The sequence below is a fragment of the Acinonyx jubatus genome, chromosome C2 (genome assembly GCF_027475565.1).
Source record: "Acinonyx jubatus isolate Ajub_Pintada_27869175 chromosome C2, VMU_Ajub_asm_v1.0, whole genome shotgun sequence".
Taxonomy (NCBI): Eukaryota; Metazoa; Chordata; class Mammalia; order Carnivora; family Felidae; genus Acinonyx; species Acinonyx jubatus.
In genome coordinates, this window is record NC_069384.1 from 48,466,496 (window position 1) to 48,484,316 (window position 17,821).

Consider the following 17,821-nt stretch of genomic DNA (forward strand, 5'->3'; position numbering starts at 1 on the left):
CCCCCCCACCCCACTTTTTTACAAGTTTTATTTATCTCTACACTCAACTTGGTGCTCAAACTCACAACCCGGAGATCAAGAGTCGCGGGTTCTTCTGAGCCAGCCAGGCACCCCAAGGCCCTCTTTTTTTTTTTTTTTTTTTTTTTTTTAAGGCACAGGTGGTCCAGCAAGACCAGAATGAATACAGCCTGATCGCTTCAGCTGTAGCCACACCCTAGTCCGCAAAAAACCTTACAAAACTCCACCAACGTTTCCGGAGTGGTGCTCCCTCACTTCTCTGGGCCATGAAAACCTAAGCAACCTCTAGTCAAGCCACTAACCAGAGCTCCACAGACACAGCACACTCCCCGCTCTCCCTTCAGAGGCCGCTTGTGGATGACGTCACATTCACTTCCGTTTCCAAAACGGCATCTTTTTACTTTCCAGGGCCGCTCTAGGCTGCAGCCTCGCGAGCTGGCTCCGAAACTCAATGGTTGCTGGGCGGGGCCGTGACGTCCTTGGCGTGGCTGCAGCGGAGGCCGCGGCGGGGAAAATGGCGGACGGGAAGGCGGGAGAGGAGAAGCCTGAGAAGCCGCAACGAGCTGGAGCCGCCGGAGGTGAACACAACCCCAGCGTCGCGGGCTGCGTGGGATGCTCTGGGCCTTTCTTTGAGCGCCCCGGGGTGGGGGGGAATAGGATGGGGACGAAAATGGGCGGATCTGGCGCTCACCCGGCCAGGTGCTGGGCCCAGACGAGACCCGGGCACGCCCGGCGCGGCCCGCTGGGATCCGGGCCCACATCGCCTCCTTGCCGGGGGACAGCCGACCACTGTTGGTCACCTGCTGGCCCCAGCGGAGGCTCTGCTTCCAATGAGAAGGGAGATGGGTACCAGAGAAGGGTATCGAACTCGGGGTGGGACCAGGAGCGGCAGTGCAGGAGCCGCTACCGCCACACCGGAGACGCACATCACACAAAACACGCGCACACACACAGGAAGAGTCACCGAGCGGTGGCCGCAGGCACTGGCCACAGGCCGAGTTTCCAATGGTGCTGGCCTCTAAGTTACACCTAGGAGTTAGTTTGCTTCTCCCTTTTCGCTGAGGTGGTGTACGACCCCGGCCTTTTCTCTTTCGTTTCCAAGCTGAATACCGACCCTGTAATGGGGATGGGTCGAGGAGATGGAGGGAAAGAATACCATTGCCTGCCCGCTGGTTTAAGATGCGGGGTCTTAGGGTTAGGGTTTGGTTGCCTTTCTTCTAAGTGTCTGCTTTTTCTCAGGTTCTTGCCAGCTAACTGCTGACAGATATTTAGGTGGCTTAATAGGCTAGTGTGACTTTTCCTGTATTTTGTTACGATGTGAACTCGGATTACAGTTGTCTTCATTCTGTACCCTCCACTCTTATAAATTTGGGCCTTGTGCATGAAGGGAAAGAAACATCTTTCCAGGCGCCCGCCCATCCCCCTTTGTCGTAACAAGGCAAGTAACTTAACACGTGGGAGGTGATCATAATGTCTTGAGAACGTTTTAAGTATTAGTCTCTTTTCTGACTTCCTCAAGTCTTATCCTTGAAGTATTTAAAGAAAATACAGATTATTAGAATATGAAAGCAGTTACTAGGACCTTATTAACATGATGTTTAATGTGAATTGCCTTGGGAATAAAAACCAGCAGTTTAAACCATCTAGTACTACCTCGTTAGGGATTTTTCCCCCCTCAAAAATTATCTTGGAAATTATTGAGTAAAATTACGTTAAAAATTAGTAGTTTGAGGAAAAACAAAGATCTGTGACCTAAAGAATTTTACCTGGCTTTTAGACTATCTTTTAATTTTGTAAGATAGCTTTTTAAGTGTCTTGAGAATATGGGAGATGTGTTTAATGTGTTGCCAAAATGTACTTTAAGTGTCAACATAACTCCACTGTGTAATTTATCCACCACCCTTTCAGTTAGGGATAATTAGCTGTATAGCATGAACATTGATGTTTTTATTTTAGCATATTTTTGTGTGTGGTGGTGGTATAAAATTATCTTGGGTGATTGATATCAAAAATTTTATGGTATCCTTGGTGATTTAGAATAATATCCCTTAATAACTTCATCATAATTTGCCTTGGATTTGCCTGCCTTTACAAGAAAATGGTGCTGTTGCATATAAACCATTTTTGAATGTCAGGTATTTTTAATGAACTTATACAGAGGAATCATAGCTAAAACACTTAACACTGTGGATGTTGCTGAATTGCTAATTTTATGGCAAGTGGTCACTATTTTCAAACACTATCAAGCTTATCTTAGGGACTTACCTAGAGAATATTCTGATTTTTAGTTCCTTTTGAACAGTCCAGTAAGTTGGAAGTGTATTTTCTTATAAGTAGTTATGAATGAATTTATGTCAGTAAGAGAAGCTACTTACTTGCGCTTGCTCTCACCTTAAAGTGGGGGGGGGGGGGGGAATAAGGCTTTGGGCAGATTTTTTTTCTCCTTTGGCTAAATTTTTGTAGCTCCTTGAAATAGAAATTTTAGAAAAGCTGTCCATATCATAATCATGGCCACCTCATGCTGTTTCAGGTTATCTAAGAACTACTTGAATGAAATTGACATTTATTATACCAGCCACTAGGAGGGTCTTGAATATGTTCTCATTTAAACTGCTTGTCAGTCCTTTTGGAGAGGTAGCTGTGTACTCTTTTATCAAATGAAGAAGCTACCAAAATACAAATGGATCATGAAGAATATACCCTTATGGCTTTAAACTTTATTAGCTAATTTTTTTTCCGAAATAAGGTAACTTTGTCCTCCAAAGCCCCCCTTTCCAACTATTCAGTGGGAAAGAAAAAATGTGCTAGTACCATGTGTAATTTGATTTCACATTAATCTACATACTTTGCTCGGAATGAATACAAACTCAATAAAATCCCTTTTATTAAAATAATCCTTGATAAAGAATCTAGTACTTTTATATAATTTTATGCATTTATATTTTGCTGTAAATTGTTTTGTGATTTTCTTATTTTTAAAAAACTGATCACATATTCTTTAAAATGTAAGTTGCCAGGCGCCTGGGTGGCTCAGTCGGTTAAGGGTGTAATTCTTTATTTCGGTTGAGGTCATGATCTTGCGCAGTCCCTGAGTTCAGGCCTGCACTGATGGTGCGGAGCCTGCTTGGAATTCTCTCTTTCTGCCCCTCCCCTGAGCTTGCTCTCATATTCTCTCTTTCTCTCTCTCTCTCTCTCTCTCTCTCTCTCTCGATAAATAAACTTAAATAGGGGTGCCTGGGTGGCTCAGTTAAGTGCCCTACTTTGGCTCAGGGTCATGATCTTGGGGTTCTTGAGTTGGAGCCCCCATCTGGCTCTCTACTGTCAGTGATCCTCTAGCTCCCTCTCTTTCCCTCCCCTGCACTCTCTCTCTTCTCTCTCCCTCTCTCTCTTAAAAATAAACATTTTTTTAAAAAGCATTAAAAAATAAATAAAAGTCACATTCTCTGCAGCATGGATATTCTGACAGATGACTCTTGCTGCTCCCTCAGAATCTAAAAGTTCCAACCTTGAACTACTTTTAATGAGGGATGTGTAGTGAGATTCAGTGAATAGGAAATAAAGAGAATTTCAAATCCCTATTAAAAACAAAGAACAAAAATGTAAGTCATATTGCTAAAATTTTCACATTGCCAAACTGTGGCCATCTAAAAATTTTTTCACTTTCCAAAATTCAGCAATCTCATGAAATAAATTGAAAACAGGAGTTCTTGATTAAAAGCTCCCAAATGCTAAAGTGCAGAACATGTTGTATTTAAAGATAAACACTTTAATGGACCTTGAAATTAGTGTTGATATTTAATGGTATATTTCAAAGCTCAAATTAGGTTGAAATAATTTTCTCTTCTGATGAACTATAGATTTGTAGAAACTGTGACAGCAGTCTCATTGATAATATGGATTTGTCTGTCACATTTTTCTGTTTTCATTGCTGTTTCCATTTGCTGTATTTCCTAAATGTTTTGTGTATTTTACTACGTAATTATTAGATTACCTAAAGAGAAAATAGCAGCTCCAATCCATGTGATACATTGAGCCATTTAAGGCTAAGTAATAAGTACTAATAGTACACCTACTTTCCTTCACTCCCTTTCCCCCATCCCTTTGCTGAAGAGCGGATGTTTTCTAAAGTTGTTGAGTATTTACAGTTGTTTAAAAAAAAAAAAAAAAAGCTTCTTGAGAAGAGCAAGGCCAAAGAGTTATTTACTATGTCCAAAAATAATTGCTGGATCTGGAATCAGTCGTGTTTAGAAATGACCTACTAGACATAGCATGTTTCATCTTCAGTGTGGACCTGAAATGTGGGTGGTCTTAATAGTCTGCCTCTTAAGGTGTCAAGAAGGCAGATAAAAATAAAATTGAGTTGCTGTCAGTTGGTTACCTAATTAATGGTAGTTTTCCCAACTTCCCCGTTCATGCTACCTTTTCTACAGCAGTGTCTATAGAAATCTTCCCTATAGCATCATGGGATTGGACAGATAGTATTGTTTCATATATTATCACATACGAGTTCAGCTAGTTATCACACTTAATTGTACTAATATTATAGTAAGATTTATGTTTTTCATTCTGTTTCATATTTATGCTATCGTTTTTCTAGATTCTTTGTTCCAGAATTTTGTGGGTAAAAGGAGACCTAGAATTAAGAAAAGATAGGTTTTTTTTTTAAAGAACTGGAGATCTTGAGTAATTATGTATAGTTCTTGGGTCACAGTTCAAAAGCAGAGTTGTATATACCACAGTCAAGACTAAATGTTCTTTATGCTATTTGATGTTTTCTAGAGTTTGTGTTTGCACAAAATTTGTGCCTTAATATATATAGATTGTTTCTTTTTGTAAACCCAGTGCATTTTCTATATGTTTATATGTGTTCCCATACGTAGAGACTGAGTTTTCAATTTCAGCTGTCAGTCACAAAGAAATAGTTATTATTGTCTAGGTTCTACAGTATAATTCATAATTGATCAAAACTATAAACAATGCAGAATGAAATTTAGAACACTGCTTTTAGTTATAAACTAATGTTGGCATAATATTGTCTTATTTTTAAGAAATTCTACATTTCTGTATTTCAACTATTGAATATTAATCTTACATTCTTCAGGTGCTTTTGTAATTTCATATCTAAGTAAGTGACTGGCACCTCCAGCAACCATTCCAGTGCTATCTTTGTCTCCTGGGGAAATCCCAAAACCTAATCCTGCTTCATTCCTCCTCAACATTTTTATTATAACTTTCACCACTGTCCAGAGGGGATAGAGTTCCTGTTGTCTTTCCTATAAACGGAATCAAATGTTCTGTTCAAAGTGCTTATTAATTTAGAGACCTCATCATTCCAGAAATACATGGATTAAGATATATAGTCTCTGGATTTTTTAATATTACTTGTCCATCTATCTGTGTTTGATTTCCCACTTTCCCCCCATTCTAGAAATGTCCTGTTTTTCTTAACAGTTGTCAGGGATATTGCTTAGAGCATCTTGTCTTCATAAACTAGTGTAACAGAAAACATTCTCTAGGGTGAATTGGGGCAAGAAAATAAAATTTTTAATAATCAACCAAACTTCTTCTATCTTACATTCCAATATATTAAGTAGCCTTCTTGTGCAAAGGACCAAAGATACTCAAAATAAAAACTTACTGTTACCATTCATTGATTAATACAGACTCAAGCCAAATCATTGAAAGCCCTCTTACATTCCTAGTCTACATATGTATGGCTTCTACTATTTGAAATTATAATTAGTTCATCTTTCTTTCATTATAAAAAGTAGTGTATGAACCTAAGTATGATCGTTAAAACAGATGATAACCAAGCTTTCAAAGTAGAATTAAGTTACATTAGAGGGAATGACTTGAAGGCTTCCTTGAGTTTCCTTTTCAACTCTAAAAATCGTGTGAGAGGTACATGAGGCACACATCACTCAAGAAAATTACTCCAGGCTGTATTAGCACTGTAGTTCAGGTAATAATGGACCATTCATAGCTAGGTACTTTGTATAACTAGTAGTACATAATTGAAGAATGTTAGAATTTATTAGTCAAATGTGTTTTCCTGTGATGTGGACTAATATTCACAAGCTAGTTTGTGTAGAAGAACCTACAGGCCTTAATTTCTAAAAAGCAAATTCCACAAATAATTAGATTATTAGATAACTTCTATAATAGTGTTTAGTTGAAGGGTCTTACATTATATGAACTCTACGTTTATAATTTTAAATTGCTCTGTATTTTATGCTAGTTAATTCATGGGACCCTCTTCTACTGCCACACAATCTCAGTTCCTGCTGTACACTCTAACACAGTGGAAGAGACTGTTGGGTCAGTAGGTGACACCTGCAGAGGTATCTTCCTTATAACGATGCTTTTTGAGGTTGCTGCTCCCATCAATCTGCTCAGTAAAAATAGCTCATCTTGGTAAGTTGTTTCGACTTCACCAGGACCTGAAGAAGAAGCAGAAAAACCTGTGAAAACTAAGACTGTTTCTTCCAGTAATGGAGGGGAAAGTTCCAGTCGCAGCGCTGAGAAGCGATCAGCTGAAGAAGAAGCTGCAGACCTCCCAACAAAGCCTACAAAGATCTCCAAGTTTGGATTTGCCATAGGTAGTCAGACGACAAAGAAAGCCTCAGCCATATCCATCAAACTTGGATCAAGTGTGAGTTGTTATTTGATCTATATGGTGTGCATAATGGGGCTTAAGAATTTGTTTTGGAAACCTGCTTTTATGGGGTTATGGTAAATTGAGTGTAAAAAGGTACTTTGGTACATGAACTTACATGTTAAGTATTTAAGAAGTTATTAGCTCTATATTCAAGAACAATATGGATAAATTATAACTCAGTAAAACTTTTTCAAAAAGGTTTGGAGTATGAGAAGGAGCAACTATTATAGGGAATATATGATTTATAAAGTAACAGCTTAGAATTTTTCTCAGTTGAGTAAAACCTCTGAAAAACATTTTCAGAAAGAATTTCATTTTTTTCTCCTTATTTTTCAATTCCAGTAATATTAAAAATAATATTTCTAGAAATAAGTACTAGTGAGATACTGCTTGATAAGAAGAGCTTCCTGGTCATTTTACTTTGGAGCTACAAATGGACATTGGGTTCTGTATATCCAATGACAGATCAACTTTTGGTCCCTTGTTTTAAATATAAACCTTAAGTTAATAATTAACTGTGGAGTATCTGGAAAGTTTTGAAATAATAGATTGAAGCTTATGAAGTTTTGATATTTGACTAATTTTGACCTACAAAAGTGACAATTTCATATGCTTCAACCACATAGGTCTTTCAGAAAAAAATGTTACTTAAATAGTGTACACTGTTGGCTTTAGAAAATAGTCACATTCTTGTGTAAGGAGAATAATCCTAAAATTACTGGGATTACTACTTTTGAGTTGTTTATTCATGTCTGTTCTGTGAAAATTAATGCTTATTTGCCAGGTGCACACAGCTTTATTCTGTGTATGATGTTCATTCCAAGATCTTAAAAATACGATATGGATCAAGTTCCTACTAGAGTCAATGTGTTTGAGTTATACTTACAGTTTTAGAAGAGCTACCATTTCTCAGGACCCCTACTCCTACCCTATGTTGTTTTGCTTTTTCCTATTTGTTTTCTTTTTATTCCTTTAAAAAATTCATTCCAAACAAAAGACATTCTGCTTATAACTTCATTACTTCATGACTATTCTTCCTATTTGAGCTGATTTCTTTTTGTTTAATATTTTTTTTTATAAAGTTGCATAGATCTAACTGCATAAGTATTTGTGTTTTTCTGATAGTCATTCAACATGTATTCTCAGACACACTTCAATATAGATAATTCCTGTCGATAATAGATTCTGCTGTGGTTCAACACACCCCTAAATTAGATATGCAAATCCCTACTTTTTCTAAATCATTGACATGATGTAGTAATTCCTCCTCATTTTAGAAGGGAGGGTTTTGTTTGAGAAAGTCTACTCAGTAAAAACTTCCTAATCTTTGGAAAACAAAAACTTGTTTTCATAAAATAAACTATAGTATAACCACAGTTGTCTTAGGGAGGTGGGATGTAAGATACAAAAAAATAGTTGAAACTATTGCTTTTATTATATGATATGAAAAGATAGTTGATCAGCAGATACTTGTGTCATATGTGTATGTACAACATCAAATACCTGACATCTTTAAAAGAGTAAAGGGTATTTCTAGAGTCTTTATGCATAATCTCCAAATTAATGGTTTTTATTCCTTCAAAAGCAGGCATTATTGACAAAAGTGTTTGTGTTATAAAAAGAAAGCATGGTTCATTTTGTTTCAGGAGATCAGAGAAGATTTCACTGATGAAGTGATGCTTGAGTTGGCCTTAACTGTATAGACAGGAGGCAAAGGGCATCTCAGATAAAAAGAATTTCATGCAAAAGTAGTTTAGATGTGAAGCCACATAGTACATTCAGGAAAATGTTTGTAGTTGGAAATTGGTATGCAAATGTAGGGATGAAAAGCCCCCCTAAATGAGACCATAGAACCAAATCATAAAGGACTTGCATAGTTTGGTTTTATTCTTTAAGTTCTAGTGGAGCTAAGAAACTGTTGTAAGGAAGCTTAACCCTTAAACAGATGTGCATTTTAGAAATACACTTTGGTGCCATTATAGAGGAGAAAATTGAGAGTAGGGGATGGTATTTCTAACAGTAGTTAAGGCAAGTAATGCTAAAGGGCCTTAGGTGTCCATAGTATGGTAGTTGATGGGAAGGCAGAGGGAGACGTAAGTCTATTAAATATTTAATCTACAGGACTTTATGATAGAGTGCAAGTTGAAGAAAAGGATTTCTGGCTTGGGTACTTAGAACACTGTCAAACTAAAGTACCCATCGGAGCTCTTAAGTGGAGCTCCAGTAGGCATGTGACATTCTATTTGGGGGTAGACATTTAAGATTTGGTAGTTAAAACCATGGGAGTGAATGGAGTTGATCAGGGAAGTACAGAGAAGGAAAGGTCACTAAGAACAGAATCTTGGGTATGTGTTATTTAGGGGGGGAACAGGAGGAAACAAAGAACAAAAGGTCAGAGAATTAGAATAGCCTATAAAAAGCAGTGTCAGAATTCAAGGTAGGAGTGTTTTCAAAAAGGAGCTGGTGATTAGAGTCAAAAGCAGCACACCAGTCATTGGTGACCCTACAGAATCAAGGTCACCTGATTCTAGGTGAGTGAGGAGCCATGGGAGAATGAGGGAGGAGGCCTGATTGCAGTGGGTTGAAGACCAGATTGATGGTGAGAGGATGATGATAGGGCAGTTTACCTCAAAAACTTAGGTTGGATAGAAGAGAAACATATTTACAGGCTACAGGGCAGAACACTAGTAGGGAGAGGAGTCTTGGTGTCTTTTATGTTCTTAAGTCACACTGCAGTTCATTCTTGGCCACTTGGGCAAGTACTACTAATCATTTACCTTTACCTTTACCTTTACTAGGTATCCCTTAGCTAAATGATATTAAATTACAGATCCTGACTAGAAAATCTTTTACAGGATGAAAACAAATGGACGTATCATTAATAAAATTCAAGCTACCCATTGATAACCACATTTGTAAAAAGAGAAAATGGAGTTCTTTAAAGTTTGTTCTGAGTTCCTTAGTATGTTTCTATGAAAACATAAAATTGAATCTTTGAAGATAAATTATTTGTATCATTAAACAAGCCTGTGTAAACATTATGTGATACTTCTTAATGTGTTTCTTCTTCAGAAGCCTAAAGAAACTGTTCCAACTCTTGCTCCAAAAACTCTTTCAGTAGCAGCAGCTTTTAATGAAGATGAAGATGTAAGTTGATACCTAGTTTTGTTTATTTTACTTGAATCAGTTCTTTAATGAAGTTAGTGGCAGGTTGTAGGTTGCATTAATGGTACTAGTGAATTTTCTTTGTAATTCTGAATAGATTTTTTGTGATGCCTGCAAAATCTGGATATTTCTATTTATGTGGTTGTAGGATTATTTAAAATATAACTGCCTTTGGGGGCAATGACCTTAAGAATCAAATCAACAAATGCCTGATGTATATGTTGATATATATATCATATATATGTGCTAGGAAATATGTAGGATCCAGGAAAAGACAGATTTAATGCTGCTGCCTTTAATAATTTTATAGTTGGAAGTCTTCAGTGTTCAGGCATCATGCATTCATTCAGCTTACAAAAGACAGCTATAGTGTTTTCTCCCATGAGGAATAGCTAATAGTGCAGGTGATTCTGCTAGAAGTTCTGTTCATTAAGCATGTGTTCCAAAGTGAGCACGAGTTGCTTATCTGCTATTCTCTTAGTCTTAGCTCTTTCATGCCTCTCACAGTGTCCCTCTCTTCTTGTGCTTATGAATAACGTATGGAATTTAAAGCATCATTTTGACTGATTTTTTTTCTTTGGTCTCTGACTTTAGAAACCTAACCCCCTCTTAAGATGTGACCCCATTGTATAACAATTAACTGTTAACAGGGTACATGAGTAATTGCTCTCAAAAACAATATGGATAAGAATTACACATTCAGAGGAGCACAGTGTGGGCTGAAATAATTGGGAAGAACATAAAAGAGAAGTAAGAATTGGATACTAAAACATTAGGCAGGGTTTTGACAAACCAAAGAATACTTTTATAAGCTAAGACAAGTCATAAATACTAGTAGCTGTATTTGTCTGGACTGGAGATTGCTGTAGACGTTTGGGCAAGGATAAGTATGGAATGATTAGAGCCCAGATCAATAGGTAAAGAATTACTGTGGTTATCTCTGGATTCTTTGCACTTAACTCATTGCACACACTTGAGCAACTTTTTTTAATGTTTATTTATTTTGGGGAGAGACAGAGAGAGAGAGCGAGTGAGTGAGCATGAGTTGAGGAGGGGCAGAGAGAGAGGGAGACACAGAATCTGAAGCAGACTCCAGGCTCCGAGCTGTCAGCACAAAGCCCGACGCAGGGCTCAAACCCACAAACCGTGAGATCATGACCTGAGCTGAAGTCGGTCGCCATCGACTGAGCCACCCAGGCGCCCCTGAGTAATTTCTATATGCTAGGCACAGTGAGATTGCAAAGATAATTCAGACATGTCCCTCCAGGAACTCAGTCTCATAGAGCATAAAATAGTACAAAATGAAACTCAAAAGTATACAAAGATATGAAGTGATAATAGAAATTCAAGGCAGGAAGAGAGGCCAAGTAACTAGATGCCAGCACTGAACTGGCAGTGGGAAGACCTGGATTCTTCTCCTGTCTTGTCCAGTTACTAACTAGTAGAAAGCCTGTGAAATAAATCACTTTACCTTTTTGGAGCCTTCGTTTTTCAGTTGTAAAATGAAAAGTCAGTTTAAATCATACATTTTTAAACTACTTGTCAGAGTTGTAGGATTCTGTGGAAATGTCTATGCTGACAGCTCAGAGCCTGGAGCCTGCTCTAGATTCTATGTCTACCTCTCTTTCTGTCCCTCCCCTACCCACACTCTGTCTCTCTCTAAAGTAAATAATAAAACGTTAAAAAAAAAACTAAAAAATAATATCCCATGTTTTCTGTTATCTCTAACATTCTTGAGAGATTAGGTAGCTTTTTGCTATGTACAGAATGTATGAGAGGACAATATACGAAAAAGGAACAGCGTGTGTGAAAAAAGAGGCTGGAAATGGTAAACACCTACATGATAGTAATAGCTTTTTTTGAATGCCTAACAATTTGGGTCTTTTCATATAACTTTATTTTATCCTCCATATATTTCTATGAATCATGCGATGTAGTTATTCCTGTTTGGCAAATGGAGAAATTAACAAGTTAATGATGGTAAAGGATATTAATTTTAACTTGTCTCTTAGATAAAAGAATGTGTGTATCTAAAATCATCTGGTTTTTCCTTTTTCTGCAGAACATAAGTAACACGGGATATATATCTGGGCCTAAAATATATTTGACAAAGAGGGCATCCATTTAATTAATTTTAAATTTTAAAAATATATTTTTCATTGTTACCTTTTTAGTCTCCTTTAATTTGGACAATTCCTTGGCCTCTGTTCCATGGCATTAACATTTTTGAAGAGTCCAGGCCAGTTATTTTGTAAAGTTTTCCTTAGTTTGAATTTGTGTGATGTTTCCTTATGATTAGATTCACATTACTTACTTTGGCAGGAGTACCACAGAAGCTATGCCAAGTTCTTAATGCATCATAATCAGGGTGCACATGTTGTCAATATGTCCCATTACTGACGGTGTTAACTTTGATCTTTTGGTTAAAGTGATGTCTGCCAGATTCCCCTGCTTTTCAAAAAAAATTTTTTTTAATGTTTATTTATCTTTGAGCATTAGCAGGGGAGGGGCAGAGAGCCGGCTCGAGGCTCCAAGCTGTCAGCACAGAGCCCGACGCCGGCCTGGAACTCACGAACCACAAGATCACAACCTGAGCCAAAGTCGGTAGCTTAACCAACTGAGTCACCGGGCACCCTTCTGCTTTTCAGATTATTGTTTTACCTTTTGTAATTAAAGATTATATGGGGGGGGCATCTGGCTGGTTTAGTTGGTAGAGCTTGCAACTCTTGATCTTGGGGTTTATATATGAGCCCCAAGTTGGGTGTAGAGATTACTTAAAAATAAAATCTGTAATTAAAAAAAAAAATACAAGGCACCTGGCTGGATCAGTCAGTTAAACCTCTGACTTCAGCTCAGGTCATGATCTCATGAAACGGGCTCTCTGCTGTCTCTGCTGCTCCCCTGCTTGTGCTCTTTCTCTCAAAAATAAACATTTAAGAAAATAGTAATAATAAAAATATTCTCATGAGTGTTAACATCCATTGAGGGATTCCTACCAGAATCAATTATGATTTTTCTTGTTCTTTTATCTCTTGTATATTTATTGTCTCTTACTATGAGGAAGAACTTCCCCTTATTTATGTAAGTGTAGGCTCATCAGTTCTTTATTCAGTAAGCTATAATGCTTGCCCCAGATTTGACCAGTAGAAACCCCTTTAGACTAGATCTTGAGAACACTCTTTTAAAAAAATATTTAGAGGTGCCTGGCTGACTCAGTAGTAGGTAAGCGCGCATGACTGTTGATCTGAGGGTTGTTGGAGCTTACCTAAAAGGAGGTTTGGGGGTCACCTGTCTGTCTCAGTCAGTAGGATGTGCATGTGACTCTTCATCCTGGGTCATGAGTTCAAGCCCATGTTAGACTTGGAGCCTACTTTCAAAAAAAAAAAAGAATATTTAGCTCAGCAGCAACATTTATTTGACTTACCAGTCAGTTAAGCTTCTGACTTAGGCTCAGGTCATGATCTCACGGTTTGTGAGTTCAAGCCCTGCATCAGGCTCCATACTGACAATGCAGAGCCTGCTTGGCATTCTGTCTCTCTCCCTCTCTTTGCCCCTTACCCGCTTGCTTGTGCACGCTCACTCTCTCAAAAATAAATAAACTTAAAAAAAAAAAAAAGGAATTTAACTTACCATATATCTTTTCAACATTTATGTAAGTACTAATGAATGAACTTTCAAGATTTTCGAGATATCTTTATAGTGAAAGGAGACGTTTTTAGAAGGAACAATACCATAAAGTTACTAAGATTCTTTGCTTTGGCATCCAACTCTTTTGCTATTTATTAGCTTTGTGACTTTGGACAAACTAACCTGTTTACCTCAATTTTAAAATGCAAATGCTCAGCCAGTTGAGCAGCCAATTTTTTTTTCTGTTTTTAATTTTTAAAATATTTATTTGTTTTTGAGAGAGAGAGAGCACGCCGCTTGGGTGCACAAGTGGGGGAGGCGCAGACGGAGAGGGACACACAGAATCCGAAGCAGGCTCCAGGCTCTGAACTGTCAGCACAGAGCCAGACATGGGACTCAAACTCAGAAACAGTGAGATCAGGACCTGAGCAGAAGCTGGCCACTCAGCTGACTGAGCCACCCAGGTGCCCTGAGCAGCCAACTCTTTTGATTTCAGCTCAGGTCCTAATCCCAGGGCCTTGGGCTCCAAGCTGAGTGTGGACCCTGCTTGAGATTCTCTCTCCCTCCCTCTGCCCCCCTCCCCTACTTGCAACTTTTCACTCTTTTTCTCTCAAATAAATAAATAAAATGCAAGTGATGATAAGATTTGTTAGGGTTTATTTGGGGGAGGGGTTTGTTTTGTATTATTTTAGGATGTGATTAGGGTTTTATTTTATTTTAATGTTTATTTTTGAGAGAGCTCAAGCAGGGGAGGTGGAGAGAAAAAGGGAGACAGGATCTGAAGTGGGTTCTGTGCTGACAGCTCAGAACCTGGAATTTGCTTCAGAGTCTATGTCTCTGTCTCTCTCTGCCTCTGCCCCTTCCTCCCTCTCCCTCCCTCACTCTCAAAAAAAAAAAAAAAAGAGATAGTGCATATTAATTTTAATTTTTTTTAACATGTATTCATTTTTGAGAGACAAAGACAGAGTGCAAGCAGGGGTGGGGCAGAGAGAGGGAGACACAGAATCAGAAGCAGGCTCCAGGCTCTGAGCTGTCAGCACAGAGCCCAATGCAGGGCTGGCACTCATCAACCGTGAAGATCATGACCTGAGCCAAAGTCAGATGCTTAACCGACTGAGCCACCCAGGCACCCCTAAAGATGGTACATATTAAAGAATTTAGCACAATGTGTATGTGTAGCATAGTAAGCAAATGGTTTTGGTTCTAGAACACCAAGTTTTTCCAGATTTTTTTCTTTATGCTAAATCAACACTTGAAGCTGTGTTTCTTTTTAAAATGTAGTTAAGATAAATAATTTTTTCCTTTTACAAAGATTTACAGCATTGAAAATGCTAAAAGGCTTCGATACAAATTTAGTATTATGAGTTAGCAAGTGAATTTTAATAAACCTGTAATGAGTCATCTCTGCTTTTTTTCCCCTCCAGAGTGAACCAGAAGAAATGCCTCCAGAAGCAAAGATGAGGATGAAGAATATTGGAAGGTATGTGCTTTTTTATAAAGATTGTAGAGAATGATCTTTTAGTGTTCCAACTTTTCTTAAATATTCGGGCAAAACAATTCTGTGAGCTGTCAGTGATGTTATTTTCCCTTCTGGTAAGAGAAAAGGAGTACCTTCCTTTCATACTGGGACCCAAAGTAAGACTTTAGACTTACTATCGAACCCAGTCTAAATACCCAGTTTGTATGTGTGTATGTGTACACACACACACACACACACACACACACACACACATTTAAAAACATGTAAAACATAAAATTGAAGTAAATATGACACAAGTCCACAGTGGCACTGAACCCTTTTATGTGTAATACATCTTCATGTTTTTCTTCGATTTCATTTTTTATAGATGCTGATGGCAAGCCATCAGTTGATTTTATGACCCTGTTAGTGGGTTTGAAGCACCAGTTTTAAAAACTGTCATGGTTGCCACCCTTAGCTATGTGTCAGAAGTACCTTACATGTTTGTTAAAACTACAAATTTGCTTGGTCCCTCTTCAGACCTACTGAATCTGAAATTTTAGGAATGGGTCTTATAAAGTATTTTTTTTTAATTGTGTAGGGATTTCTGATGTTCAGCTTGTGTTCATAATAGGTACTAAACAAATATGTTTTGAAAGGCCTTATATAACTTTTAAAATAAATTTCCTGTCTTTTAACACAGGGATACACCAACATCAGCAGGACCAAACTCCTTCAATAAAGGAAAGCATGGTTTTTCTGATAACCAGAAGCTATGGGAGCGAAATATAAAATCTCATCTTGGAAATGTCCATGACCAAGACAATTAAATGATGTGTTTTGAAATTGGGTGTGGGGTGGGTGTAAAGTTAAAAGGAACAGTTTCCTTTTTTAAAGAATGGTATAAGACTATCTTTGGAGCCGCCTTTTTTTTTTTTTAAAGATTGAATGGTACACTAATAAATGAGAGTTTGAAATTAGAGGTAATTTATGTTTTATATACAGATTTCAAGACATTTGCTAATTTTGTAGTTTCATGTGATTAGTTTCCAAAGGTTACAGATAATAAAAAAATCAGAAATGGTACCTTTCTAAGAATTGCATATTTTTTTAGACGCAATTATTAGCACATTAAGAGGGACGCAAAAAGTTATTGTCTATTTAAACTGCAAGCAATTACTCTTAACTCCCTTATTACACTGAAGTGTTTGGCTCCCAGGAACAGCCTTATAGAGAGGGAGTATTGTATTGGGAGGAAAATGTTACTGGACTATTGACTGAAAGTACATTAGATAAAATTAAAATACAGCCTTTTTTTTTTTTCCTAATGGGCATTTGTTTTGTTTCAAGTCATCAAAAACTAGGTATTGCATTACTATCAGTTGGTACAGATGCTTAGCTCTTGAAAAAAAATTTTTTTTTAATTTTATGTAAATTGTTGAGTATTTGAAATAGCCCACTTCACCTTAACGGGTCTTGTCTACCTTCATTAGTCTTCAAAGGCCATTTGCTACCAAAGTAAATCAGTATTTTGAATGTGCTTCTCTTGATTTTTGTTACTAGTTAGTTGCTGCAAGCATTTCCACCAGATCTTGAGGCAAATCATAAGGAAGCTGTTTCTTTTAAAATACAAACCACCACCAAAAATTTAAATGTACATAATACTTAAATATGTGGCTGTTTTTATTTTTTAAAAAGTAGAAACACCAAAAAGACAACATTGTATGAAGATGAAAATGAGAAAGATGCACTTTCTGTAACTTTGTTAAAGCTTAATTTAAGTTACTAACTTGTGAAAGCAAATTTGATTTGAACTTAATACAAGAATTCTTTATTTTAGGACAGTACTGTGGTTTATTTGAGTGTATACATATTAACCAATGGCCTCTCAAAAGCACATTTTAGGTACTGAAGATAAAAAGAAAATGCATCTTTAAACATATTTTATGGAATCTTTGACCACATATACGTTGTTAGATCTGTGTATTGTAGGTTTTTTTTTAATTTTTGTATATGAATTCTTTTTTAATGTGATAGTTAAACACATCTTTAAAAACCTAGTCACAGATAAAAGAAACAAAAATTGAAAATTCCTGCAATGTTTAATTTGGAGGCAGCTTCAGACTATTTTATTGGTGGGAACTACTCGCCAAGCTCTTTTAATAAGTAATAACTCCAGAGAAGCAGCCTGTATATATTCCTAACACTTGTTCATTTGCATTTAAGTTTAGAGTAAGCCCCAAGTAAAACAATGGAAATGTATATAGAACTATTAGTTCTTACATGATTTAATTATATCAAGATACATGAATTTAACTTGCTTTAATGTAGGCAAACTTTCCACTTTTGTCCATTTTACTGTTTATGTTAAAATAACATCCCTCTCCTACATATTCTTTTCTTGACTCAAATATTAGCCTAAGGTCAAGATGGGAGAGAAACGACTGAGATGAATGTCTTTACTAAAATACCAATAAATTTGTCAAACTCAATAGTGTTCTTATTTTCTATTCTGCTTAATTGTCGCTGGTTTTTTTGTTTTGTTTTTTCACGTAAAAGAAGAGACAGATATTATGATTGTTGCTCTTTTCCAGATTGTTGGCCAAAGTAAAGGGAGTTTTAAAACTATTACTTAGTGGAGTCTTCCTAACTTAGCACATAGTTCTATAGCATTATAATATCTGGGGTTGGAAAAGACTTAATCCAAATCCTCCCTCTCCACTGCCAAAGTATTGCCTGTCTTGTGCTGTAGAAAATCCTGCTAAGGCATACATTTGAAAATCCCTAAGTGTTAGAAGGTATTCTAGTGTCTACCATCCATTAACTCCATGTAATATGTTTTCTGAATGTTTCTAATGCTGCTTCCCAATAGATCAGGTCTTAGTAAATAAAAA

The 17,821-nt window shown here is 37.1% G+C and overlaps 1 protein-coding gene across 1 annotated transcript; it reads left to right on the plus strand.

Moving 5' to 3' along the window:
- The first annotated feature begins 440 nt into the window (after positions 1 to 440).
- On the plus strand, positions 441 to 17,419 carry PCNP (PEST proteolytic signal containing nuclear protein). Its single transcript, XM_015069165.3, has 5 exons — positions 441 to 596; positions 6,456 to 6,670; positions 9,749 to 9,823; positions 14,893 to 14,948; positions 15,631 to 17,419. The coding sequence occupies exons 1-5, from the start codon at positions 470 to 472 to the stop codon at positions 15,755 to 15,757; spliced, it is 600 nt and encodes a 199-aa protein (XP_014924651.3). The 5' UTR covers positions 441 to 469; the 3' UTR covers positions 15,758 to 17,419.
- The last annotated feature ends 402 nt before the right edge of the window (positions 17,420 to 17,821 follow it).